General features: G+C 34.7%; 3 protein-coding genes across 5 annotated transcripts in view; all 3 read right to left on the bottom strand.

The window, feature by feature from the left end:
* LOC149942922 (solute carrier family 12 member 2-like) overlaps nt 1–10348 on the bottom strand; it is a 106072-nt gene extending 95724 nt beyond the window's left edge. Inside the window, exon 1 of one of the 2 annotated variants that reach the window (XM_090176960.1) lies at nt 9857–10347. In XM_090176960.1, the coding sequence (XP_090033086.1) occupies nt 9857–10129 (273 nt within the window). In that variant the 5' untranslated portion in view covers nt 10130–10347. Of the gene's footprint in view, nt 1–9856 lie in introns of both variants that reach the window. The other variant, XM_090176961.1, reaches the window with a different exon arrangement.
* A 4966-nt stretch (nt 10349–15314) lies between these two features.
* The window catches only part of LOC149942923 (solute carrier family 12 member 2-like), an 86308-nt gene continuing 73841 nt past the window's right edge, over nt 15315–27781 (bottom strand). The window contains exons 17-25 of the mRNA XM_090177502.1: nt 21594–21728; nt 21272–21378; nt 20362–20522; nt 18415–18690; nt 18115–18229; nt 17933–18019; nt 17746–17851; nt 17090–17157; nt 15315–15714 (exon numbers count right to left, since the gene is read on the bottom strand). Of these exons, the coding sequence (XP_090033628.1) occupies nt 15579–15714; nt 17090–17157; nt 17746–17851; nt 17933–18019; nt 18115–18229; nt 18415–18690; nt 20362–20522; nt 21272–21378; nt 21594–21728 (1191 nt within the window). The 3' untranslated portion in view covers nt 15315–15578. The remainder of the gene's footprint in view (nt 15715–17089; nt 17158–17745; nt 17852–17932; nt 18020–18114; nt 18230–18414; nt 18691–20361; nt 20523–21271; nt 21379–21593; nt 21729–27781) is intronic.
* Nucleotides 22907–25596, bottom strand: LOC149942924 (uncharacterized). 2 transcript variants are annotated; one of them, XM_090177505.1, is made up of 7 exons: nt 25171–25596; nt 24619–24838; nt 24031–24158; nt 23759–23972; nt 23545–23699; nt 23074–23293; nt 22907–23011 (listed from the first exon to the last, which is right to left on the bottom strand). In XM_090177505.1, exons 2-7 carry the CDS (start codon nt 24827–24829, stop codon nt 22908–22910), a joined length of 1032 nt encoding a protein of 343 aa, XP_090033631.1. In that variant the 5' UTR covers nt 24830–24838; nt 25171–25596; the 3' UTR covers nt 22907. The 2 variants fall into 2 exon arrangements, with proteins under 2 accessions (XP_090033631.1, XP_090033630.1); XM_090177504.1 differs by lacking the exon at nt 25171–25596 and having other exon boundaries at nt 24619–24915.

The following is a 27781-nucleotide window of genomic DNA, read 5'->3' on the forward strand; positions in this document are numbered from 1 at the left end:
ATGTGGAATACGGCGGCATCGGCATCGGTGGCATGGGCTACACTGTACGTGGGTTCAGTACACGCAAATCCCTTATATTAGGATTGTGTGAAAAAAGGCCAAAATGACGTGACAGTTAGCGTATTTTTGGAGTTAAGCCCCGCTTAAATTTCAAAAAGGTACTTAAAAATTTATAGAAAAAAATCATCATTTTTTAAATGGTCGGGTCTGAAAGTAAAAGCGCAATTTTTCTATACAATTTTAATGAGTTTTTAAATCGATGATTAAAATAGAAAATGAATTGTCGATATTTTACGGATAATTTGAAAAATATTCGTTTCCAAACCCGGGTCTTCTTTAACGTTCGCCTCAACTTAGGCTAGGCGTCCACTGGCTCTCCGTTTCGTATCCGTCCTGCCTTCCACAAGCCATTGTCTCCGTTACGAAGCAAAGGCTTGTGAAAGCTAGGACGGAGACGTCACGAAGAGCAGTGGGCGCCTGGTCTAACCCGACTCCGCTCCGGGTCAAATGGAAAAGCTCCCGATAAACGGTATCTGACTTGTCGCGGAGAAAAATTAATTGCGTTTTAATTACTGGAATTCCCGATAGACTGAGACGGGTCTCCCCGAACGCGTTACAATCAGTCTTTACCCCCGCAAGGGTCAAAGCGAGAGAGAGGATTTTCTTTGGTCGGCTTGCACCGTTTCTTATTTGAACTCGGCCAATGTAATCCGCTTAGGAAATATCCTAATTGAAGTGCGAAACCGACTTGACTCTGTTTATGGGCGATGTTTCTGGCGCAGACCGAAAGGCCGATGTTTTAATCGGGGTCGAACACGCTCTAGCCTTGTCTCGTTTCTTTTGCGCTCCTTTTTCTGCCGGCTCGTTTCTTATGGCTCGCGTTGTTGAGTTTCCGGCTTTCTTTATTCCGCGTCGATTAATCTTATTAGGCGCTTAAAGTCAATAATTAACCCCAGGCCTTCGACGCCAGACCCGTTTACTTAAAAAAAACATCCACGCTTTTTTTGTTTTGTTTTTTAGCGAAGTAAATTATTTTCTCGTCTTAAAGAATTACATTTCAGACTGAGTTAGGTTCATTGATTTTACATCCGTGTTTTATTTATTTTCTTCAAGTATAATCAGGTATTTGATAGACGTATGACGTTGAAAATTTCCAACAATGAGGCATCGCACGTATGATTGCCAAGTTTAATATATCGAATTTTCTTACGTTATTCAATCTTTATTTTAAATCAAGTGTTGGCTTCGAAGAAATTCGTTGCATGCTCTTCCGAATGACGTGAAAAAGACCCCGTTAATTATCACCTGCTATTCAATTTTATCACCTGACTAATAGCTTCAAGCATCTCAGTTCATAAACGTAATTTAGGTGTGTACCTTATCCTATTTTTAATTATATATATATATATATATAATTATATATATATATATATATAATTATATATATATATATATATAATTAAAGTAAATATATATATATATATATATATATATATATATATTTACTTATATATAGTTACTTATATATATTTACTTATATATATTTACTTATATATATTTACTTATAGATATTTACTTATAGATATTTACTTATATATATTTATGTATATATATTTATGTATATATATTTACTTATATATATTTACTTATAGATATTTTACTCAAAAATATGTTTATTATTATATTACTATTAAATTTGGATGCTAAGCCTTGGTTATCAGACAGTTAACGTTCTAAATTCTCGACACTAGGACTTGAATAGCAACACCGTTACCAATATCAACACTAAGTTGGATTAGCTGCCAAAAATGGCATCTATGTATTGTCCCATCTTGGTACTAGGCTAAGGCCACCAATTGCTTAAAGGTCTAATTCATTTTATTGCTATCGAAGAGCTACTTTTAATATTGCATCTTACACGACTATTTAAAATTTTTAGTTATTTATTATCGGTCTAGAATATGTATATATTTTTGGTATAGTCTTTTGAAATAATTGTATAAAAAATATCAGACCACTTTAAGACTCGTAAACAATGCATTTCATATACTTGAACTTATATGGTTAATAAATAGTTTAATTTTAAAATGAAATACTTTTTGTTAGTATACTAGAACTTAATGAGATTTTCCAAGAACAAATATTTTAAGCATTTCCTTGTTGTCACAAAGGAAACGTTATTTTAAATAGTGCCAAATGGTTTTTATGACGATGTGAAAACCGCGGAACCAATTTCATTTTTAAAAATCACGGTATGCATCAAAACGTTATCTGTCAAACATTTTGTCTTCCATCTACCCGTAAAATGTTTTTTTTTCCTGTTTACCCGTAAAAATTTTTATTTTCTCCAAAACATGACAAATTAATGAGTTCCCTTACTATTAAACAAACACTGAAATTGTATATTAAATACTTTTGGCGAAAAATGCGTAGATCAAGCAAATTGGAACACCCTGTATACCAGACGGAAAACCACTTTCGTTGAAAACAGTTGTTTACGAAACCGATACTTGATATTCTATTTTTACAGATTCATTTGCGGATCGAATACTCGAAGGATCATACATTTCTTAATAACGTTATTCGTCGTGATACCTTTATTGACTCGGAAGTAAAAATAAATATTTCGGGAATCACTCCGCGAATATCCGAATTCTAGAATTAACATAAATATAGAATATTTTGTTCAAAATCTGCTTATCAAAGCGTGCGCGGACATGGAAAAACGTATACGTACACAAAACATTTCGAATTTCTTCCCAAAATACCAAAAAATTTCAAAGCCAGACAATTCTAGTATTCCAGATTACATTTATGTATAGTATTGTTTTTTGTAGTATTTCTTTTAAATAAAGAATTGGTGTTTCAGTTCCTACTTCCAACTAGCCTGTGTTTACTTATACTTACCATTTCACTTTTTTATATTCTTGGATGCATTTTTAAGGCTTACGCCACCAAACGTCGGCGCTACTGAACAGAAATAACCGTACGCAATTAGTTGGTGGGTAAATTGGAACATTTTTGGGGTAAAATTATGACAATTTTTGGGTAAAATAAGGAAAAAATCTTATTTTTGTTTTAAGTGGTCATAAACATTTTCGGTTGCCTTGGCAAATCGAATGGGTAGTGTAACGTCTCCTTTTGGTAAATTTCATATCTCATATAGGTCTACATTACGCCCGACTTTGAGCAAAATCGGCAATAAACATCACGGGTACTCTCCTTGTAAGATAAGTTGACTTGGTAGATGAAACTATATTTATAGGAAAAAACCAGTGTTGGAAAAAAACCCGGATTTTTTCATAAAAACCCAAAAAACCGGTTTATTTTAACCAGGTTTTTTGGGTTTAAATCACGTTTTTTTTAAAAACTGCTTTATTTTACTCTTAATCTATTTTTTGTTTTTGTTTCACCGTGCATTCATATTACAAATCCATTAAAAATTAATAAGAGTATTATTACAAGTCTCACGTGACCAGAACAAAGTTTTAGTTTTAGTTTCGTTTCTTACAAGTCTCACCAGAACGAAGTTTTAGTTATAGTTTCATTTTTGAATTTGTATAAATGCATGGTGACCAGGAAAATGCCTCAAAAATGTTATTGAAAAAATAGCTAATTTTCAAGTGAATTAAAGGAAAATATAACAAAAACCAGAAGCAAAAATAAGGATTCTTATCGAGAAACAGTAGATAAAATTAAGTAAAATATAGGATGAAGAAGGGTACACGACTATATTATATACTACATGAGAAAACCTAAGGGGTGAATAGGAAGGTATTGAAAATATGGGAAATGGTGTCACCTTGTACATTTTTACCTCTCCGAGGGGACTTTGTACCCTAGGAGGGGTTATACAACCACCGTGACTGTCTGTCTGTGGGTCTGTCTGTCAGGCCTGAGAACGCGTTCGCATTTTCGGGGCAAAGGGTAATTACTGCGAACCCAGTTTCTTAGAATCAGGGAAAAGGTTTTTCCAAAAGCGCCCTCTTTTTGTCATTGGTTGTAGTATAATATTTTAATCGGCCGGGATTCGAACCCGAGCCCTCTTGAACGACAGGTGAGCGTTATACCGCAGAACCACGGCTTGCCAACTTGTTTGGAAATGTAATCAATCAGTTTGGTAAGAAAATGTACAAACATTTTGAAATAATTTTTAGTTAATTAAAAAAACCAAATTAATATAAAAACCATTGGTTTTTTTAAAAAAATCACTTGGTTTAAACCATGATTTAAACCAAGGTTTAAACCTGTGTGGTTTAAACCAGCCAACGCTGGAAAAAACCTTTTAGCTTTCGATATCACATTGTGTTTTCTAGACACTTTGCATATTACATAAAAAAGTCGTCACGTTTGCATCTCAAACTGTTTACATCTCATTGGGTTTTCCATATCCGGTGGCGTCAATACCGGCCATCCGCTTTATTTACCCTCTGGGAAACCCATCGACAATAACGGTAATTTCTCTCCCTGAAGATCGTACGAAAGAAATCAAACTCTGTCGAATTTCAAATCACGCGGAAGGTTTTTTTGGTTGCTTTTCACCCTTGGGGAAATCTTACGTCGTCTATCTCTCTTAACGATTTTGAGTGTCGCGCGGTCGCGATTTTGTTACGGTAAACATCTCTGATCTATTTATTTATTTTTATTCAAATTTTTTACTTTGTTATCGACTTCTCTCTCTCTTGGAGGGCTGGAAGATTAAGTCTGTATTCTTTATCGCGATGCCATACAATAGAGGTTGGTCGGCTGACGCGAAATTATTACCATTTATGTATAACGGTAAAGAGGTTATGAAGGCAAAATACGACTAGAGAATATTTCGAGCGTATCAGAACTTTTCAAAGAATTTCATAAACCTAACACATGAAGAGTTTAGAAGTCGTTAGAAATTGGAAAAAATAAACTACTTGACTCGAATTCTTCAAATTAAATTGACCGCCAGGGCTGCTACCGAGATAATTACAAAACTTTCCACCCAGATACAAAGCACGTGCGTAAAAGATGAGGAATTAAATATGTGAGGCTTAGCGTCGCTCGCACGTGTTTAATATTTTTGTGGAAATCTTTTCAATAAATCAATAGTGCTATCTACGAGCTACAAACACAAGGAGAACGCAGCTAGCCTTCAAATACGCTAACGCAGTGTTGTGTACAAATTCCATGGGACGAGCCTTTACGCTGAACGTATCACGGGAAGGGGGAAGGCAATTTCCGAATTTTCCCCTTCCGGCGGCAGCAGGCACTAAAGTGTCTTACCAATGAAAACTGTACACAAGAAAATGCACGACTTCTGATGGATTGCGTTCTCTTTGTGTGGGGTGCTGTGTTTGTTGCTCCTAGGTGCTATCTAGATACGGTTCCCGAACTTTATTTCCCAAGGTTAGACTTAGCAAACGTCTTCGAAAAGTCACATTTTTGACTTATTTCCAGCTCTAACTGCTTACACTGTCTTTTTCTTTGAAAGAAGATCATACCGACCCGCTTATCTGCTTACTTAATCCGTCCCCTCATTTCGACTAAACATGATATTTTAACGGAAAACATATTGATCATCCATTGCGCCTTTTCCATTGATGCTACGGTTGGTATATAAATTGGGATTAGTTTTATCTAGAGGCAAGAGAATGCCGCAATTACTTACGAAAAGTTATAAAAATTCAAGAAGTGGTTTTTGTTCAATCTGTGTGCGTAGAACGGTGTGTAGTTGATAAGCAGGCTCTAATCGACGCGGCAGCGTTTGCGAGAGATAAGCGCGGTAGTAAATTCTGCCACGAACATAAATCAATGAAGGTTCCTATAGTTTTTATTTAGGGTTATGGGCTTAAGACAGTCTACAGGGCTTTTAAAAGATAAATTCAAAAATTATAAATCATTGCAAATATCGGGTTAAGTTTTTCTATAGTTTGTATTGTCATCCAAGCCATATCGGGAAACTTTAATCGGTTTTCGGGAAATTGAAGTGTCATGGTCTAATAAACTTCTTCAGTTTAAATTTCTAGATGTATCTTTAATTGTTTTAACCAAACTAGTGTTGTTAATATTCCGGAAAATTTTCCGCAAATCGGAAAAATAAAAAATTGAAACTTTTTAAGGGTTTTTAATGTTTTTAATTTATATCGATATAAAATGTCTAATATCAGTAAACATACTACAAAACATTAATAGTGTTATATTGTTTATCAGTTTAAACTAGTCAAGATGTTTAGTTTTACTTTCAGATTCGAAAAAATGAGGCGAAAATTCCGCTTTATTTAAATTTACAAACAATATATTAGACTAATCATGTAATGAAATTTTTTTTTCGGAAAAATACGGAAAATTTTCCGGAACAGAGGCCTCGGTCATTTTCCGGAAAGTTTTCCGAGCGGGAAATTTTCTAACTTACAACACTAAACCAAACTCTACTCGAATAAAACTTCAATAAGGTATTATCAGTCTTTAATAGGCAATTTATGATAAAGCTTCATCTAAAAGTCTAATAATATGCAAAGGATATAAATATTCTCAATTATTTAAATAGTAACGAGATATAAATGCGGTATAAATTCTACAAAATATCATGGTACGAGCTCTCCAATGCGTACATTTTAAACGAGTAATATAATGAATTGAAATTGTTCTTCACCTCGTTAAAGATTTATTTCAAAGCAATGTGGGTTTCACTTGATCTACTTTAAAATTATAATCATGTTTTTTCTCCCTCGCTACAGTCAAAGTAAAGATTTCCACATTTAAATATATTTTAATCCTTAAGTTTTAGAATAGTGTTATAGACGTGTGTAGAATCAGCTAGTGGTGGATAAGGGACCCGTATTTTATTTATTTCCGAGAGAGTTAAAGAGGAGATCTACCACGTTTATTTTTTATATCCCGGCCTCCGTGGCCACTGATGCTATATAATATTCCTCCCAACGCATCAGTGTCTTCGGGTTTCTCATTATCTTTATATGAACGGGGCAGGAATGGCTTTTGCTCTGTAACCTCGCTAAATGAAAGTGGAAGAAAAGTGAGTGCCAGCCCTGAGTCGAGACAGAAAAAAGTGCAACGCATTCAGACGCCTTTGGGAGCTGGAAGAAGCCGTAGTGAGTTTCATGGAGGGACTCCGTTCAAGGTTTTCGCCATGGACCAGACACTGTACTGCCAAAGGCGGCAGTAAGATTACGTCTGTGAAGCAACTCGCCTTTCACTGGCGTATTCTCTGGTTTTAGCCAAAGCTATAGTCTTCGCATCGATTGAAGGGATCTGGATTACATTCTCACCAGACAGTGCTCAACCGTACGATGCTAGGCCAAAGCTATCTTTAAAGGGAATATAACCTCAGGTATTTGGTGTGGAACACCAACGTTTGCAGCTCTGGCCGCTCTTGCCTTTGGCTTTAGAAATGTTTGGCGCCACTGTACAGGGAAATTTGGAAGATTGAAGGGGTCTTCCATAAAGATTACTTTGCAGGTTATATTCCCTTTAAGTTTATTTACCCGTATTCTTTTATAAACGAGTATTAACCAACTCTTAATCGTTCAACTAGTCACTATGCATCACCGATTTAAAGAGTCCAATCGTGTTAAGTTGGCCATATTTTTCATATTTTGAGTAATCCTACGTATAGCTCTTGATTAGCTGAACAAAAGGTCAAAGATCCATTAGGTTGAGACAGTGGAAAGTGGATATACAGAACAGAGGATATATACAAACAGTGGAGGATAATTTATACAAATATATCGTACGGCTGCATCGAAAATTGCAATTTTGGAGACGTATTTTTTAATGCTAACTTAGTAACGTCGACGTTAAATTCAATAAAAAAAGTACTGATAATTAATGTTCTAATTAACAGCTTAATCTTTTTAATTTGATTAATTATTCGGCCTCTTTCAATTTCTCATATTTGAGGAAACGTGTATTGAGAGCACAATTTTACAGAATAATAGTTACTAAGAATATATTTAGGTTCTAAAAATCGTGTACGGTAGTATTTCTATATCCGAAATCATTTTTGAAAAATTCATATTGAGCTTTAAATAGTAGAAAATGTATGAAATCCATTTAACAATCGATATCCTTCAATTAACACTTTTAAAATATTTTGTTATAGAAAGAACTTGTGTGTTATTTAGTAAAAACGATGCGATTAAAAATGTGATATTAAACATGTGGATACCGCGATCGGAAGCTGGATTATTCAATAAGAAAAATATCCTAGTTCTAAAAGTTTCAGAGGGTGCTGCAAACGGATTATCACTTTGAAAAGTGTTGTAGGTTCCTATAGTTAATACTTATCATTACTGATGTTGTTGCGTTAAAGGTAAAGAAAATATATAAATATTACTTATCCTTCTTACATAGGTCATAAGTCAAAAGTCGCATGATGACTTAGGCCTAAGGTGGTGCTTTGGGTATTAGCCTAGCTGATTATTATAGCTTTAATTGAAAATATGGTTTATCTTTTAAGTTTTGAGAATTTATTTGAATTAGAATTAGTTCTTAACTAATAAAGCCGAAATGGCACCTAGGAGCAACAAACACAGCACCCTACACAAGGAGAAGGTAACCCGTCAAAAGTCGTGCATTTTCTTGTGTACATTTTCATAGGCTAGACGCTTTTAGCGCCTGCTGCCGTCGGAAGGGGAAAATTCGGAAATTGTCTTCCCCCCTGCTCGTAAAATGTTCAGCGAAAAGGCTTGTCCAATTAAATTTGTACACAACACTGCGTTAGCGTGTTTACAGGATAGCTGCGTTCTCCTTGTGTTTGTTGCTCCTAGATGGCACTATCCAGCTAAATATAACAAACGTAAACTTTTAAGTTAAAGTTAAATGATGCAAAAAAGTAGAAACGTTCATGAAAAAAGGGCCAAAAAGTCTAATCCCTAACAAATTTAAAGTAATGATAAAACTTACGAAATACTCGGATCAATAGATTTTCGGGAATAAATTTAAAACGCGAAACTCGGACCAAATAGACGCGTTTTGAAATTTTTAATGATTAGTCTTAGCTTCTATTTTCGGTTTAGTCGCAAGCCAGATTCCCTGCGCGGTACTAATGAGCTCCAACTAGGGCGAAACCGTTTTACCGCTGCAAATTCTCGCTATTTAATTTAATTTTAATTAGTTTTGGTCTCAAATATCTATTTTGTCCGAGTTTTGCGTTTGGCTTTTTGACCCCTTTTTAGTATGGACGTTTCTGCCTTTTTGCGTATTTTAACTGTAAGGATGTAAATGTAAGCGAGAAGTTTCAATTAAATTATACCAAATATATGAAGGTTAAAACAACTTAAAGTTCCGAATTTAGGTAAAGGAATTACGAGTATTAACTGGAAGAGTACCTCCAAATTTGGTTTTAAGAACCTTATTGCGCTCGTATAACTGAACCGTATAGCTACTGTGGGCTGAAAATTTCAGAAAGAAAGATGTATAGGTATTTGAACCTGCAGGATTCGAGATACTATCACTTTTCTGTTTCTTGCAAAAGCAGCGCTTACCTAGAAAAGTAATAGCAATAAAAAGCGGGTAGACCGTTTAAATATTTATAACTTCGACGTTGAATTACCCAGTGGAGGGTTTTAAATATTTAGACTTCGCAATCTCGAACTGTATTCCCGAAGTTTATTCTCATATTTTATGGATAATTTTCAGAAACACTCTTTTAGAAATTAGTCTTAACTTTGAACTATTTTTCTTCTATATTAAAAAATAAGGAAACGGCTTAGAAATGATCTTTCGAAACTTCCCCGCAGCTTCGATTATGAAAAGGCCATCTCCTGGCAATTAAGCCAATAGAGGGCTAGCGCGGTTGTAACTGACGTTAAGTGTCAGGTGATCATTTGTGTGATTCTTTTCTAGAATATCGGTTGGTACCCACCTTTTTACGGTCGAACTGGACGGAGCCGTGTAGTTCCTCTAAAGTAGGTCGGCTAAAATGGTCGTGTAAGGTCAAGGCGTTCCGGTAATGGTCGGCTCTTGGCAGAGCTTCCCTCGTGTAATGACGAAGACTTTTGACATTGGTATCTTGACCGGTGCTGGACGTAACGGACAACTGGGGATTACTCTCTTCGTCGTAGCGATAAGCCTCGTTGACCCAGTCCACTCTCTCTCCTCGCAGTTTTTCGGACGTCGCTGATTTTCGACGTTCCATTTTCGATGGTCAAGAAGGAATTACAATAAATTTTAGTTCCCCGTTTTTTTACTCCTTGTTAGCCAGTGACGGTTCCTCCGATCTGGAAGAATTGGCCGCAAGATTTGAGCAGGGCGTTATCGGAACGGATTTTATTACTTTCTTTCGAGTGCTCAACCCCCCGCGATGTGAACTCTTCGATAAGTGTAGTTTCGTGTCGTCAATGACAGAGAGTTTTGTTCGTTTAGACCCTCTTCAAAGATCTTATTCGGCCATACTCGTTGATGAATTTCAATTGGCTTCATTTACGTATGTGCCTCTTATCTCGCCACTTGCGCTGGTTTATCATTAGCGTAGATTAGCCCGTAAGAATTGGTAACCAAAGCTCTCCAATCTTAGAAATCTTGCAGAGTATCGGTAATTACACGTGCCTCTTTAATAGATGAATGTGGTGTGGAAAATATGGCGTCAATCACCTTAATGATTCTATATTATTCAAGACACTTTGCTTTTTTATTTTACTCGCTTCAAAACAAGACACGAAGGAACTGATCACCTTTATCCCAGCTATTCTTTTTTACGATTTGATACGGATTGATTGGCTATTAATCATGAAAGCGATTTAAAGGAGAACGGCCAAGATTTTCCAAATATGGCCTTATTTAAGTATCAAAAGATTAACAAGACGTTCAATATACTAATACGTACCTTTTTTTGGCTTGAAAAAATAGCTTTTGCCCAAAAAGTTGAAACGAAAAATAACGCCAGGTGTTTGGGTTTGAATTTTCGCCGCCATCTTAGGGGCTGCCGCCAGCGCCCTTAACTCCGTGTGAGCGATTTGCGAACTATCCTAACTTTTAAAATCGCGCAATTTAGGCTTAGGTCTCTTATAACTGGAACGCGCCACGCGTTCAAAACCAATTTATTGCGTCTTCAGCGGCGCGCACTTTTACGTTGTTTTTCTGTCTCACCGACTTCTCACCAGGTGTCGCGGCGGACCCGCGCTTTTAGATTTCCCGAAATTTCATTATTTTATTAAAAATTAACGACTCAATATTTTTCTTAAGCGGCTTTCGCCATACATTTTAGTTTTTAATGGGCTATAGGGCTATCTAACTGGTTAAAGCTTGACCGTTTCTCTTTAAATACAGATTAAGTGATAGCCTCCTAAAGATTTGATTTAAACGCTCTCAGCGTTTATAATATTTAAAACTAGAGTTTCTTGAAATTGGTTACGGTTGAAACGATTCCTATTCGTATAATCGTTTCTTTAGAATATTTCTAATGATTGGATTAGGAAGTAATTCTTCTTAATATGAGCCGCAGTGCAGTTTTAAATTAATTTCATCTTGCAGCAACACCGTTACGAGCGCTATTGACCGATTTCAAAAATACGTTTCTGCGCGTGACCCTTTACATTGTGAGGTATAGCAGGCATATTTGTGTGCTTTTATACCCTAGCATGGTGGCGTATTTTCACGCGAAAAAAGAATTTTAAGATACACCAATAATTTTGGAACAAATCATTCCAAGAAAAAACTGGAAGCGCATAAAATAAACCGATATCTTTTAAATTATCATTAAACGTAAGAAAAAGAGTCTTTTTTTCATCTCGGTCTAGAGATTAACGCATCCATAAATGAAACACTGCAAATTGGAAAGGTCGTGACTCGTAAAAACGAAAACGACAGCGAGAAACAGCAAAAAGCAATCTTTGACACGCGAGCACATCCTCCGCAACTTCCTCATTTTCTTACTAGGAGAAGAAACGCGGCGTTACCAACTGCTTTCTTTCTGTAAGTTGTTAGTTCTAGCTCACCCTTGATCTAAATTCACTAGGTTGAAAAAATTGAGGCGAGTATGGTGAGAACGAGCCTCGACAACGACACCAGGACGCTGTCTTCTCATCTCTAGAGTGCCAGAAACCCCTCGAAAATATGGAAACCCGCCACGAGAACAAAAAGAGTGCGGAGGGGGAGGACGGAGAGAAGATCACGCTCTTCCTTTCATTTTTGCGTCTTCTCTTCTCTCAACTTGTCCTGAGAGAGAAAAGAGGAACTGTTATCGAAAGAATATTCAGCCAACGTTTCGGAAAGACAGTTTCGCCCCGAGCGACGTCTCTTTGGCGTGCCACGAGACAGAGAAACTGGAAGATATTTGGGTTGGGGACAAAGTTGTTGGATTTGAAAGAAGATGAGAAGAGTCGTCTTCCATAGCTGCCTGTATCAGTTTCGACTTTTCCCCCTTTGGCATCAAATAAGCCTTTCTATTGGCGCTTTTGTTTCGCGGAAAATATTTTGACTTCTTTTGGACACTTTGAATGTTTGCTCTCGTCTGTTTTCAAGTACTCGCTTTCTTCTGTCGTCGTATAAGAGAACCTAGATGTGGGAATAGTTATTTTGTATGATCAGACTATGCTTCGGGTAAACAACATTTCGGTGCCGGATATTTACTTAATCATGGTTATTAAAGTATTTGCGTAACTGATTGTTCGACACCCAATAATTTATATTCCCCTTAATATATGTAGTGTTAATCTTTAAGCAACTTACTGTAGGTGAACACGAGGGGCAGATCACTTTTTTACCAGGTGTCCTAATAACCATGATTAAATATTTAATCATGATTTAATCATTTTTAATCTTTGTACTGCCAAAGCTACAGGTTTAATTTTAATCATGATTTAATCATACGAGGGTGTCCTAATAATCATTGGAGTGAGCTGCCCCTCGGGTGAACATTTAAAGTAAAGTCTGCGTAACAAAGTTTTATAATCTTTCTCGAACGGTTAAACCAGATGTATCCGATAATAATATCAGTGGTGGTTTAGGGCTAATACTAGGTATTCGGAACTTGACAAAAGGAGTTGGCCTGAGACTGTTCCAGAGAAAGGTCAGGTTAATAGTTGATGAATCAATTTTAAAATTAATAATTTCCAAACTAAACTGTCAATGGTGACGTTGACTAAAACTATTTATTTCTAAATCCTCTTCCCTGACCACCCCGAAATGTTTCTGCCAAAAAATAATTTTTATTAACAAAACCTGCACCGAGTCACGTTGGGAAGCAGAAAACTAGGCGCTTAGTATCAAAGTCCTGATGTAAAAACCAATACTCTCTGTGATATGTACGAGGGGACAATCAGTCCTTAAACGTTTGTGCACCTGATTATTGATTTTGTAAAGACGTTATGTTGTTTCCTTTGGTTTATCAAAATAATTCTCTGATTTCTTACAATTTTTTTGATTTTGGTTTGGTTTTTACCCTTGATTACATATGATTTGTACACCTGATAATTTAAGTAAGTACTCCCTGGGATCGGTACTCCACGCGATGGCAATAGGAGCAGTCAGCCATTATAAATCTCTGCGGGATATTCGTCATGTAATCCTCTTTGGGAATTTAATTTTAAGATATTTACCTGATATGTATGGATGAGAAATATATATAAATACTTTGATTTTATTTCATTTCTTTCTGATCCTCCTCAAATCAATCATTTTAATACTACATGATACTGTACGTTACTCGAGCGCTTTTTAAATTTTAGCTATTGAACGCCTTCTGTAGAGTCGTGGTGAAAACTGTTTATCTAGAAAAATATGGCGCCTCCGATAGAACCGTTCTTTCAGTTAACTCTGGATGATAACAGCTATTATTGGGTATAAACGAATTAAATATTGATTGAGTTGGCAATAGGGTAAACTGAAACCATTAGGACCTAATAAAAACAAAATAAGGCCGCCTTTACGTACAAAAGTAGCCCGGTTACCAAGGCCGTAAGTAAATATTAATAACTACACATTTTCTTAAGATTTAGTTTTTCGTTCATTTTATTCGTAAAGATGGGACTTTTTCAAGGTGTTTAAAAATAAGTCTTACCGCTTAAGAAAACATAGCATTGTTTTTAGTTCGACCCAGTATTTACATTATTTTCTTTCAATATACAAGATTTCGTGACCTACATTTGGAGAAGGAACGTTAAGACTCGCTTTCGATTTCTCATTCAGTAACTTGGAAAAAAACAACCGTTCCAATTTCCAATAGAAAAATATTTTTTTTCATTCTCATCCATTATTAATAATGAAAGAAAAACACGAGAAAAAATAAAGTTGGGAAATCGTCCTTTTTACAATAATGATATAAAAGGTCCAATTCCCTTTTATAGTAGGGGTTAATACTTATAGAAAATTTAAAATCTAGGATAAGAATGAAATTATAAGAAAGCATTACCGACTATTTCCCATGAAACGTTACGTGTATCTAGCTCAGAAACATACCACCAGATATTTTACACTTCCAACTTAATCTGAAAATTCTGCATTAGGGTGATAAATCTATGGTTATCATGGTTAATGGTATATTACCGTTAACACTAGGCTCTACCCTTTGTCTCGTCATTTCCACTTTAATTTAATTTAATTTTTATTTAAACCCCAAATGCAAATTATTTTGGGTTAAAAAAAACAGTTAACACGCACGTAAAGACGACTTCAATGCGATTAATGAAATCGTAATTAGTGTAAAATCTTTAAGATTTAAGGTGAAAGAGCTTTCCAAAATAGAAGATCAGTTAAATTGCGCAATAAAATTTCGTAAATCAATTCAAAACTTCTAAGAGAGACCTTTGAGGATTTACTACCTATATAGGAAGTTTTTGGCTGCTGGCTTACCTTGATCTACAACCTAGGTTTCTACTAGCCTTTTAAGAGTATACAGTTCCAAAATTCTTTGTAAATAACCTCTCGACATAAGTTCTAAATTTCCTCAGTAAATGGCGAAATAGTACTTAGACAATGTGAGAATGTAATGTACTTTTAAACTCAAGTAAATTCTTAATTAGGCCTAGCGAGAATGAATCATATAAACTTAGCCAATTCGATAAACTTTAAATCGCAACAATAACTCGTTGTTTCACTACATATTTTTTGGAATTTCAAAAATATATATATACGATCAAGACAATAGTCTTCTCATAAGTGGCATAGTATCAATAAGTATAACACATGAAAGCTAATTTTCTGAAAGATCCTGTTTCGATACTGACACTCACCCAGCACCGTCTTGGACTTGCAACATAATTGAGTAGTATTTTATCGTCCTTGATAGTACTATATTTAGACATTAATGGTTAATTAATTAATGGTTAATTATTGCTCAATAAAAATGTACGGTGTTATTGAATAAGATTAAATTCAATATGCACTTCAGTTTTAAAATCTTTTGTTTTATTTTTCCCGAAAAATACACCTCCATATTTGTATAGATTTCGATAAATATGTTATAGTTTATTTACATTTGTCTACTTTTAAAACACATAATATCTCGTTTTCTCTGGGAAGAAAACTCACGAAAAATTTTTGTTATAAAAGTATTTACACAAATTTCTACAGAGACGAGATTCTACAATATATCTATTGTTATTAATAACTATAGGAGGTATATTTAGTGAAAATTATCTAAATATTCATTAAGAATAGAAAGTCAAAACATTGGTTTGGTTTCCTCGTACGAGAAGTATGGGTGGCATGTCTTTCGTCAGTACTTCCAACCAGGCCAAATACAAAGCGGCTGGACAGTACCCCTTGCGTGGCATTGGAAGTGTCCTGCGAATACGGAGGTTGTTTGTTAACGATATTCATTAGTGCTACCAGGAAACTATAGAGGTATACACTTGGAATGTCTAAGGTTCCATTGGGACGGTGATACGAAAGCGCGTCGAGAAAAAGACGGGGCTTAACTACGTCAAGTGTAAGACGTAACACGACATTTCTAATTCATTGGCTCGATGTTTGACGCGAAAAGCATGCGTCATCATGTTAACAAATAGGCGATCTTCCCACGCAAAAAAGGCCTTTAAAACAATGGATTTAAAAACCTCAAATTGTTATCGTTCTTAATATTTAAAGAAATTGTAATGTTCTTCGCGAAAGAAGTGTAGTGATACCTAATTTCAGGTATTTGTAAGGTTATAAAAGAGATAATCAGGTAAGCTAATAATATAATAACCATGACTACACTGTTAAAAAAGGGTGTTTTAATGGTATATTAAGGGTGTAATATCTGTAAAAAAAACACTTTAATGTTAATTTAAACGCCCTAAAGGAATTTTTATTGTCCCAAATTAACAACTTGAAAAGGTGTATAAAGGGTGTTATATTACCCCGTAAATTGAGTGATTTAACACCTCGTAAGGGTGTAGCTCCCTTAAGGCAGTAGTTTAGTACCCTAAAAGGAGTATTTTAACACTTTAAAGGGAGTATTGTAGCACCCTTACTGCAGTAGTCTAGAACCTTAAAGGGAGTAGTTAAAAACTTTAAAGGGAGTAGTTAAAAACTTTAAAGGGAGTATTATAGAACCCTTAAGGGAGTATTGCAGAACCCTGAAGGGGGTAGTGTAACACCCTGAAGGGAGTCGTTTGGAACCCTAAAAGGAGTGGTCTTTTACCAAAGAGGGAGTAGATAATAACCCTGAAGGGAATAGTTTTATACCACAAACTGTTAACAAGGGTACCAAAACGGAGGACATAAGCACCCCAAACAGTGTAAATAAACACCCTAGCAGGAAAACTGCTTTTTAAGGTGTAGAATAACATCCTTTATAAACCTGTTAAGGTGTTAAATATGGGACAAGAAAAAACCCTTACAGGTTTGAAAATACACCCTTTTTTTTAAGAGTGTAGGCTTAATGACGAGTTTTCGTCGAATTAGGGTACCCAGGCGCGAGAGTTTTTCTCGTGAGTTTTCTCTCTTTAAGACACGCCCATTTCAACGAGCTTCATCACGGCCGTAAAAACCTTCCTTAGACATTCCAAGTGTACACCTATATAGTTCCCCGGTGCTACTAGGAATGATTTCCTCCGATTAAACGATTTAAAGTTTACGGGAACATTAGGCTATTCCAGATTGCGCGCTTTGATAGTTCCTAGTAGCATATACGAATACGCTTGCCTTCTACGTTGTAAAATTATAATATCCTTACATGACAACGGCGGTAGCGGTACTCGAATGCTGTACCACAAGTTCGCGGATTCTTAAAAACCGGTTAGTCTAAAACAAAATTTTTGTTAGAAAATAAGTTCGAAAACAAAAGCAACACGGCAAATATTCAATTTGATTCGTTATTTCATTAATGTATTCATTTTAACCATGAATATCGAACGGCATTAGGTAGTCTGGCCTCAGTCGCCAGGATGGGAGGAGCTTAGTTATTATGACGTTGGGAAAGCGCCACCGCTCAAAAATTGTATCGAAGGGCAACGATTTGAAACTTGACTAGTTTTCAGTGCCAAGGCTTCGCGATAAATTTAGTTTAACCAATTTGAATACACATCTTTTTGATAGAACGAAAATAGGTAAGAATATTAATAATAAATTCCTTTATTTATGATTATCAAGTAATATTGTTAAAGTACAGGAATTGTTCTAAGAATCACGAGTCATTTTCTTCACCGGTTAAATCGCGCAATCCCGGAAACGTTTTGTGGGTGGAGTCAACGACAATCGCCTGTCTCCTGATTGGCTCAAGTGATTACGTAAGACGCAAAAGGCACCGCCCATTTTAGCCCCAAATGGTAGAAAGGGTAATGATATAGTTCGATATTCACGGTTGAAATGAAAACATTCATGGTGATTCACCTTATCCTTGTGCGCTTCGAGATCGGAAAACGTCAACATTCCCTTTTTCTGGCTCGTTTCGTCCTTCGCTAAGAAATCCTTCAGTAAAGATTTAAAGAATTGTTTGCTGCGACGAAAGAAAAGGAATCTGTTATCCGAAAGTAACAAATCCGGGGCTTTTTTCTCCGTTTGACTTTATTGGTCTCACCTCTGGGAGGACGGCGGCGCGTTGACGTTGGGAAGAACGGTGACCGAGGCGTAGTCGATACGGAATTTCTGAAGCAACGCCGTCATGCTGGTGAATAAGATTGATGGTTAGTAATTAACTTCGCCAGCGTCACCGTCACCTTATTTCCCGGGCTTTACGGGGGCTTTGCGCGTGTCTCTTACTTGACTTGGGCATAGTCCAATTCGTTCTCGTTATGGGCGACGGAAAATATCCTCAGTTTGCAATCGCTCCATTGAGACCTCCTCCTCAGCAGGTACGGAATAAGCATCGTCAGACCTGAGTGGGTCGGAGTATAACGCTTTTGTTATAGTTACAACGCGACTATTTTGGTCTACCCACTAATTAACTGTCAAGATGACGGGTAAAGAAGTTTTTCAATTTAGGTGACTCCCCTCATTGAAATGTCATCTTTGGCGTCTCACGCGCTGATTGCGTGTTAAATGTTGTTTAAGAGTACTCACCACCATCGTCCGACAACCACCAAACGTCCAAGTTTCCTTCATTTTGCTTGCGCTGAAATTGGTTGGTAGCTGCCAATACCTCCGGAGGAACCTCGCGTGGATGAACTTTGGCTCTCTCTATACTATTTAGTCTTCGGAATTTTGACAGTTTCGGTGGAATACTTGGTCTTGGAGCCGGAATGGGTACTCCGTCTGCCCCGATGACCGTTCCGTTGCTTTCGATCTGACTTCCCTCATCCCCACCGGTTACTGATCCACAAACAGAGTCCGTATCGTCTGAAATATTTAAACCAAAAGCTACAAATTGTATCGCCTTTTCAGCCAGCCTGTGTTTTATGTGGCTACACTAGGTGGTTTCTTTTCACCTGTTCTCTGACTAAAAGTGTACTCTCTTTACCCTAAAACGTTTTATTCTCCTGTTCCGGGGATGAGAATTACTTTGCCTCTTAACGAAAAGCTTGTTCCGGAGTATTAGGGCTACTTATATTACTCCTTCTTGAAAAGAGGTGTAAAGGAGTAAATCGGATTTTGTCGTCTGCTAGCCAGAATTTATCTGCAGCCATTTTCGAAAAATGTTTTTACTGCGACTCAAACTACTCGCCACCACAGAATCGGAGTAAAATGACGTCATAGCCTTACTATTCTTACCCTACTGTGGTTCCGCGAATGACGAGCTGAACAAAGCGCTGCCGACGCATTATCTGTTATCCTGAATATAATCTTACTTCTGTAATCGATAAAAAGTCCTATCTATGTATTATATATTTCAAATGTTCCGAATAAATTTTGTCGAGTTTTCAAAAAAAAATTAATTTTTAGGGCTAATAGAAAGTGATTTCCTATTAGGGGTGGCGAAGTATTTCGTGTTCCAAATCTTATAAATTTGGAGAACATTATTTTGTATGTAAATATAACGAAAAATAAATCAATTAAACGACTATTTTAAAATATTGCATTATTAATGATATTTTACTACCTTTGGGCGCATAATCATTTCATAATTTATTCGTCCAGAAATTTTCGAACTATATAATATATTTGGAAGTTATTTAGCTACACGAGGCGCTTCGCGCTTAGCCCCGAAGGAAATAAGATCCCGGGAATTATTTAATAGTAGCAATATTAACACACGTCTTAATACCCCCAAGTAGCGATCGATTCGCGCAGGTTAAAGATTGAGCTGACAGTGTATAAATGCTGCAGAAATTCGAGTAGCATGAAAAATTCACGTTTCCGCTTAACTTTGCCTCGACTTTTAATCTTTTCAGCTCGCTCTTGATCTTCTTAAGTCGCCGGTAGTCGGTCGAAATGGAAACCATCTCCGTTTTCATTTTTTTTCCTTCCTCTCTTTAACTCTGTCCTTCTGCTTTCAAAAAAGACTTTGTACGAGATCAAAGAAACCGCCGACTTCCAAAAATAGTGAAAAGAGATTATTTTTCTTTGATTTCTAGAAAGGAGAAAGTTCTATTTTGCCTTTACATCGACGCCGTTCAAAGATTTTGAACTAAGCGCCATTAAACTTTATGAAAATATGTCTCCCCTAAAATTTAATAAACGAATAGAGTAAACCACTGCTCCGCGATTTAGACTTTTTATTAAAATATTGCGTACGTTTCGACTCGATCGTGTTTTAAAAAAGTTTTAAACTTTGCAACAGTGGTGAATTTTATTCTTTTATTAATATAAACTGGTCTGTATATTTTATAAACAAGTTATTAAATATTAGACGATTAATAGTTTTTTTGGGAACCAATTGAAGAAATTTTACGGACATTTTTGTAACTTTTAAATACGATCTGCAAATTGATTAAAATCTCGCTGGTTATTTTTTCTTTACACTTATAAAAATTAAAAAAAAATTACGCGCCTAAAGGAAATGCCACCATTTCGGCGTTTTTGAAAGTTAGCTCCAGAAATTTTATTTTAACTATTGCGCGTTTTGATTACCTAATCCGTTGACTATGTCCAAGTCTTGCATATCTTTCGGAGGGACGGAGTTGGGAGCGTCCGCGAAGGGAATTCCAACTTCCGTTTCGAAATACTCGGCGTAGTCCAAGCCGGCCTCCAGTCGTAAAATGGCCAGTGATAAGTGCATGTCGAACGCTAAACTGTGGAAAATCCATTTATATATTAAAGATAAATTCATTACGACCATTTCAATTTTAAATATAGGCATAGTTTCTAAAGATATTATTTTCTATTGTTACCTTCGTAATTGTATCGGTGAATTTCATTTAATTAGTTTAAATATTTGGTTTTTTAACGATTTATAACACATTTTCGGTACCCCCTTTTCAGTGGCGGTACCAAAAGGTAGGCATCGCACGATATAGCCTACATTGAATTTTTAAAGGTCCCCCCAAAATCCTACCAAAGGGTCCCAGAAAAATTAATGTAAGCGAAATATTTTAAGGGTAACTTTTTAATTCCTTAAAATTCTACAGAAAATTATTAAAGGAAGCGTAAACCATATTTTGTTAGATTTTAGAAATAAAAATGTACCATAAAATCCTTCTAACGATCCAGAAAAGAAAAAATGAGGGACCCCACCTCATATTTCCTGTGGCCACCACTGCCTCTTTTAAACGATTAAACGCAGTTACAAAAGGATATTAAATTTTAGAAAAAGCCTTACGCTCTGTTAAGTTACGTTGTAAAATAATTGCATTGAATTTTATATTTGAGAAAAACTTTAAAAACATTCGCACGAAAAAGTTGCTCTTCGAGAGCACTGAGGCAAAAAGTACCCTCTTCTATGTAAATAAATTTTGTTCACGCGAACTAGCTATTTCTTTTATTACATAGATAACGCGGGCAAATAGTCGAGAGCGCGCAAACGTAACGCCAACATACGTACTGAATAATTTCGAGATACTCTTCAATCTGGGCCGGATCGCATTCTTGCCAGTGAGTCTTGTATCCCACCAAAAGTACGTTGGGTTTCAATTTGCCTAAGCCGCTGACCTGAGTGATAACAAGCGTCGTTTTATACGATTATACGTGGCTACGAGGGGAAGATGGACGAGGCTTTCTGGAAAAGGAAAGATCTTCGACCCTCGCCTTAAAAGCGACCAACGAGGGAGGAGTGGAGTGGGATCGAGCGGATGGTTGCGGAAGAGAGGTGAGGTGGGAAAGAAGGAATAAGATCGGCCAACTCCTCCGCTTTCGCTCCATCTAACCTGAAGAAGCGCCCGGGCTCCATCCGCCATCGAGTCCGCTTCCAACAAGCTGTAGAAGGCCTGCACTTTTCGGGTGATCAACCATTTGTTGTTATGATCGATCATGGCCGACCTCATCGATTGACTTAAGGGACCCTGCGTGGGAAAAATGGAATAAGAATCCCGTTTTAAAAAATGAAAAAAAAACCGCAGTTTTATTACCAAGTAGGTTAAAGTACACTAAAAAAACTTTACGAGTGGAGGATATATAAATAAATATATATATATATATATATATATATATATATATATATATATATATATATACCATCTTATCCAAGCTCTTAAAATCTCCCCCGGCCTCGCTTCGTAATTTATTGCACAATGTATACTCGAGCTAAATGCGATCAACCTTATATATAAAGCCCGCTGGCCAAACTACCAACCGCGGTATAAATCCTAAAACCACCCTCACTCCACATTTTCTTAATATACAGCGAGATAGGTTGACCACCCAAAACACGCCTCGAGAATAAGTCGAACAAATCGAGTATTTTCGAGGCAATTTTTAAGCTTAATGTGGTCAAGGGATTTTCCTCTAGGTAATGGTATACTAAGGGTCTAAAATATATAAAAATATTCTTTAGGGTTAATATATACACCCTTAAGTGTTTTTTCTTGTCCCAAATTGAAAACTGGAAAAGGTGTTTAAACGGTGTTATTTTACACCGTAAATATGATTGAACACCCGGAGGGTGTAACCCCTTACAAAAATTTTCTATAAAAATTTCTTAGAAGTACTCTACAAGCTTTACTTTAGGTTTTTTATAGAAAAACCTAAGTATATTTAATAGAGTTTTTTTAGAGGAGTGGGTCAATTTTCTATAGCTTTTCTCTATAGAAATGTCTATAGAACTCTACAAAATGTTTTTTATGGCTTTTTCATAGAAAGTTTGAAGAATAATTTTAGAATTTATTAATCGAATATTTATAAAATGTCTATAAAGACTTTAAAAATATTCTATAAAACGTCTACAAACTTTCTTAAATTATTCTATAAAATGTCTACCAAATTTTCATAAATTATTCTATAAATGGTCTAAAAAGCTTTATCGATAAATGCTAAAAATCTCTTGCATTATTTAGAATGTCACTAAATTAGTATTAAAATAATCTATAGCATATCTATACATAAATTAATCATACAAGTTATTACTATTATATTGGTTAACATTTCAGGCTTAATTTGATATAGGTAAGCTCTCCTAAGATTGTCATGTTAAATAAGCATGTAACAATTTTTATTAAAAATTTTTAAAAAATTTATTCATAAAGTTAAACAGTTGTTTGATTTTGTTTGGCAATTTCCTTTATTTTATTCGCTAATGAATCATGGATTTCTCTTCTGGTTGCGGAAGGATATTTCTTTAACGTATATCCTTAAAAATAATGTAATTGAGTTAATTTTATATACATTATTATTAATATAGTTTTTTCTTACCTATGATGGCATTTACTCGTTGACTATCCAACCCTCGCTTGGGAATTTTATCTTGATGGGCATTGCTACTTCTCCCCGTTAGTGAAGAATTAATAAGTTCCTCGTGCGAGAATAAATTCAAAAATAATGCTCGGGCAAATTTAGTTGCATTTGTGCACGTTCTGAGCATTGTAGCCAACGAACCTTTATCAATAAACACACCAGGTGCTAACTCGTGCCTCTGTTAAAAGAACAAAAATTAAATATATGTGGTAAATTATAACAAGGGGGACCAGGGGATAAATTCCAAAAACTGGGTTTAATCAACTTTGTTTAAAAAAAATAAATATTTATATTTTAGGACTACACCTTTTCGGTGTCGGGCTTAACCAGTCTATACGTTTTAGAGATTCTAAAATTATAAACATATTACGCATGCATTCATAATTCATAATCAAAACTAGCGTTAAAACAAAGTTTTAGATTACTCACCTGCTGGTTAGGTATTTGGGAATCATATATACCCGAGTTATCAAACACAGATGACATTGATGGGTCATCATGAGAATGATCGGATGGTCTACTGTTCTTGGATCTCTCAAGATCAACTACAAGCTCTTTTAACTGCGACATAACGCTTTTTTCCTCTATTAAAATTTAAATTAACTATATAGAACTGCTCAAAAGAAATGACTCCTTTTTCTACCTTTAAGAATTTTTAACTCTTGTTGATCCACTTTACATTTAGCTTTGAGTTTTGCATACTTTTCCCTCAAGGATTTGTACTTGAGTTTTAGAGAGTCATTACTTGTATCTGAATTGTCACTTTGGTTCTCAGCCAAGGAAGGTTCAGAATTAGCAGAATTACTTAATATCTTGTTCATTATCTGTTGTTGTTGTTTATCTTTGTAATTTTGTCGCTAGAGGAAAAACGATTAATTTTGAAATTGGAATTAAAATATATAAAAAAATAATTACTTCACGAGGCCCTGAGATAGGACAGCCAATTTTTAAGGCAGGTGATTCTTCGGGAATGCTTTCGCCCAGTCTTTCATAATGACTAACCATTAAAGTTGTTCGTTTGGACTCAAGTTCAGAGAGTGATCCTTTAAGATGAAGTCAACAATTATAGGTAATTTCAATACTGATTACCGTGTCATCCCTCCAAAACATTTTTTTTAAAAAAAGATAAACTTATCTAATTGTTCAAAGTTTTTTGCTCATTTTAATATTAACCAGAGTTGTCTGATTTAAAGCTTCTTATTAAAAAATATAGTTGATTTAAATCAACATGTTTAAAAAATCAAGTTTTTAAAATAAACTTTAAAGCCAATCAGGAATATCCAATAAAAATATAAAATAGCAGAGGCAATATATGAGAGTTAATAATTAATTTTGGATCACCTAAAACAATTTACTATAAAATTCTTCTACTTCAAGAAAATTGTTCCTTCAAAACATCTTAAAACTAATTACGATATTTTATTCTTTGAAAATCTCGAAATATATTATCCTTTCAAAAGTTTGAGAGATAATAATCCTCTAAACAAACCATAATTTTATTACCATATCCAAGAAGGGTTCCTGGTGATTGCTCTTCACCTTCTTTCCAAACAAAATCCAGAACTTGACCAATGTAGGAATCAGGATCCCAATGAACATTTTCTCCTAGTTTTGGGTTATTTTTAAAAGCCAACTCTGAATTCAAAACGTCCCAAATGGCTTGATCAAACCACTTCACAAGAACAAGAGATTGCTTCCTATTTTTCCTTCCCATGATATAAATCTAATAACAGACATTGACAATTTTAATAAACCAATACAATAGTCACGAACCAAACAAAACTACTAATATGAATAAAATTAAGCCCATGCTAAAAAACGTGTTTTTGGAATTGACTTCAACGGTCTATGATGTTACGTGTGAAGTATATTATAAGGGTAAAAACCCAAGGTTTCACCTACATGCTTAACCCTTCTAGTAGCATTTCGTTACATATTAATTGTTAATTAAATAATTTAATTTCAAGACCCATTATAGTTTTCTTTTAGCCAATACCAAATTTTAGAAATACTGTACACTTCTTATAATTAGTATATTTCAAATATTTTACTTACCGATTGATTTCGAGTAGTTTTCTTCAACAGTAAACAGGTCGAATGATTGTGGTCAATGGCTGCCTCACGGGTACGAACGTTATGGAAAGCCTTTATTCTTTTAAGAGGTAAAGTAAGGTCACGTGGTCAAATGTCCCCTAGTTTATACGCGGAAGAGTAACTAGGTCAGAGAAGAAAGCATGACTCCTTCCCGAAATGAAAGTTAAAAGCGGGTGGGAATGAAGTCTAGGCTTCCAACTATTTCAATGTCAATACCCCCCCCCCCTCTAAGAAGGGGGCTATGCAAGGTCACCTTTCTAAAATCGAACACAGTTGTTCAATATAGTTTAGGCCCAAATAGAAATTAGTTTTACTAAAAGCCAAGTTATTGTTCAAAGAATGTAAAAAATATGGTATGCACATGTGTGATCCTAATATGTACCTTTAATATAGTTCCATAAACAAAGGCAAATTTCTTAATGATTATATAATATTAAAATAATTATTTACTAAATTGAGTTTAATATTGTTAGTTGATTAAATCCAATTTCAAAATTTCATTAAATCCAATATAATTATGATGTTAAAATCCAAACAAGCATGCTGTTTAAATACAATTTAATCAGAATAAAGTTCAATAAAAATTTATGTTCAATCCAATTTTATCATATGTTAAATCTAACTTTAATAAATCAAATTTTATCATATGTTAAATCTAATCTATAAAATCCAATTTTATTATAAGTTATATCCAATATATCATATGTTAAATCCAATTTTAATAATTCCAATTTAATCATTATTATGTTCATTAAATTCATTCATTTATCTTTGTGTATTTCTACCCCACTCAGCACTCTTAAAACAGTTGGGTTAAATATTTTTGGTTGTTACCGATAAGAAGTTTGAAATAGGGCAGAGATATAGGTGTAACATTGAAATTATTAAAAAAAAAGTGTGTTAGTGGAGCGAATTTCCATAAATCCCTTATAAAATCAACGGATGTAACGATACATTTGTGGAAATTTCCCAAACAAACACATCATTTTTTTAAAATAATACCTATATTGCTGACCTATTTCAAACTAATTGTTGCTATTTCTAAAATAATTAGTTTTTTAGGTTTTTAGTCTCTATCTCTTGTAAAATCAACGGATATTACAATACATTTAAGGAAGTTGCCCACATCAACACTTATATAATTTATTTTTAATCATTTAAATATCAAACCTATATTGCTGACCTATTTCAAACTAATTATTGGTATTTATTAAATAATTAGTCAAATTCTGCTTTTAAAAAGGAGGTTTTTAGTCTCTATCTCTTGTAAAATCAACGGATATTACAATACATTTAAGGAAGTTGCCGACATCAACACTTATATAATTTATTTTTAATCATTTAAATATCAAACCTATATTGCTGACCTATTTCAAACTAATTATTGGTATTTATTAAATAATTAGTCAAATTCTGCTTTTAAAAATGAGGTTTTTAGTCTCTATCTCTTGTAAAATCAACGGATATTACAATACATTTAAGGAAGTTGCCCACATCAACACTTATATAATTTATTTTTAATCATTTAAATATCAAACCTATATTGCTGACTTATTTCAAAACTAATTTTTGCTATTTCTAAAATAATTAGTCAAATTCTGCTTTTAAAAATGAGGTTTTAAGTCTCTATCTCTTGTAAAATCAACGGATATTACAATACATTTAAGGAAGTTGCCCACATCAACACTTATATAATTTATTTTTAATCATTTAAATATCATACCTATATTGCTGACCTATTTCAAACTAATTATTGGTATTTATTAAATAATTAGTAAAATTTTACTTTTACAAATGAAGTTTTTGGTCTCCACCTCTTGTAAAATCAACGGATGTTGCGTTACATTTATGGAAGTTGCCAACATTAACACTTATATAATTATTTTTAATCATTTAAATATCATACCTATATTGCTGATCTATTTCAAACAAATTGTTGCTATTTATAAAAAAATTAGTCCAATTCTGCTTTTAATAATAAGGTTTTTAGTTTCCATTTCTCGTAAAATCAACGTATGTTACAATAATATGGCGACCAACAATCTCATTTTTAAAGCAGAATTTGACTAGGATGATCACATGGATATGTGCCAAATTCTTGATGAATATCAAACTGAACTATCAAGGAAACACTGGAGTAAAGAATATGGAATAAATAGTATATCCCCCTTTTTTTCCAAGTTTGTTGTATTCAGAACAGTGAGATTTACAAATAAAATATTTTTGGCTTAAGTTAGCCACAATTCTAATTTTTAAGAAACATTTTTTCCCTATAACATTATTTTAGAGCCTTATCATAGGAGTTATCCAAGAGAAAATTAGACAAGGTAGTGGTGATACCTAGAATTTGGGAAAAAGGGGATGACATGGACTTTTACTATATATAATATATATAACGTCACGTTAATACTTCAAAATAACATTTACTTAATAACAATTATATTTTTTAAAAGGCCTTATAAGTCGCAATTAAAGTTGACTTGGGCCAGTAGAGGGAACTTGGGTATTAGCCTAGCTGATTATTATTATTATTATTTAGATTTACGTATTTTTGCTGACATATAACTGTCCA

The sequence above is a fragment of the Leiobunum rupestre genome, chromosome 6 (genome assembly GCF_980474605.1).
Source record: "Leiobunum rupestre chromosome 6, qqLeiRupe1.1.hap1, whole genome shotgun sequence".
Lineage (NCBI taxonomy): Eukaryota > Metazoa > Arthropoda > Arachnida > Opiliones > Sclerosomatidae > Leiobunum > Leiobunum rupestre.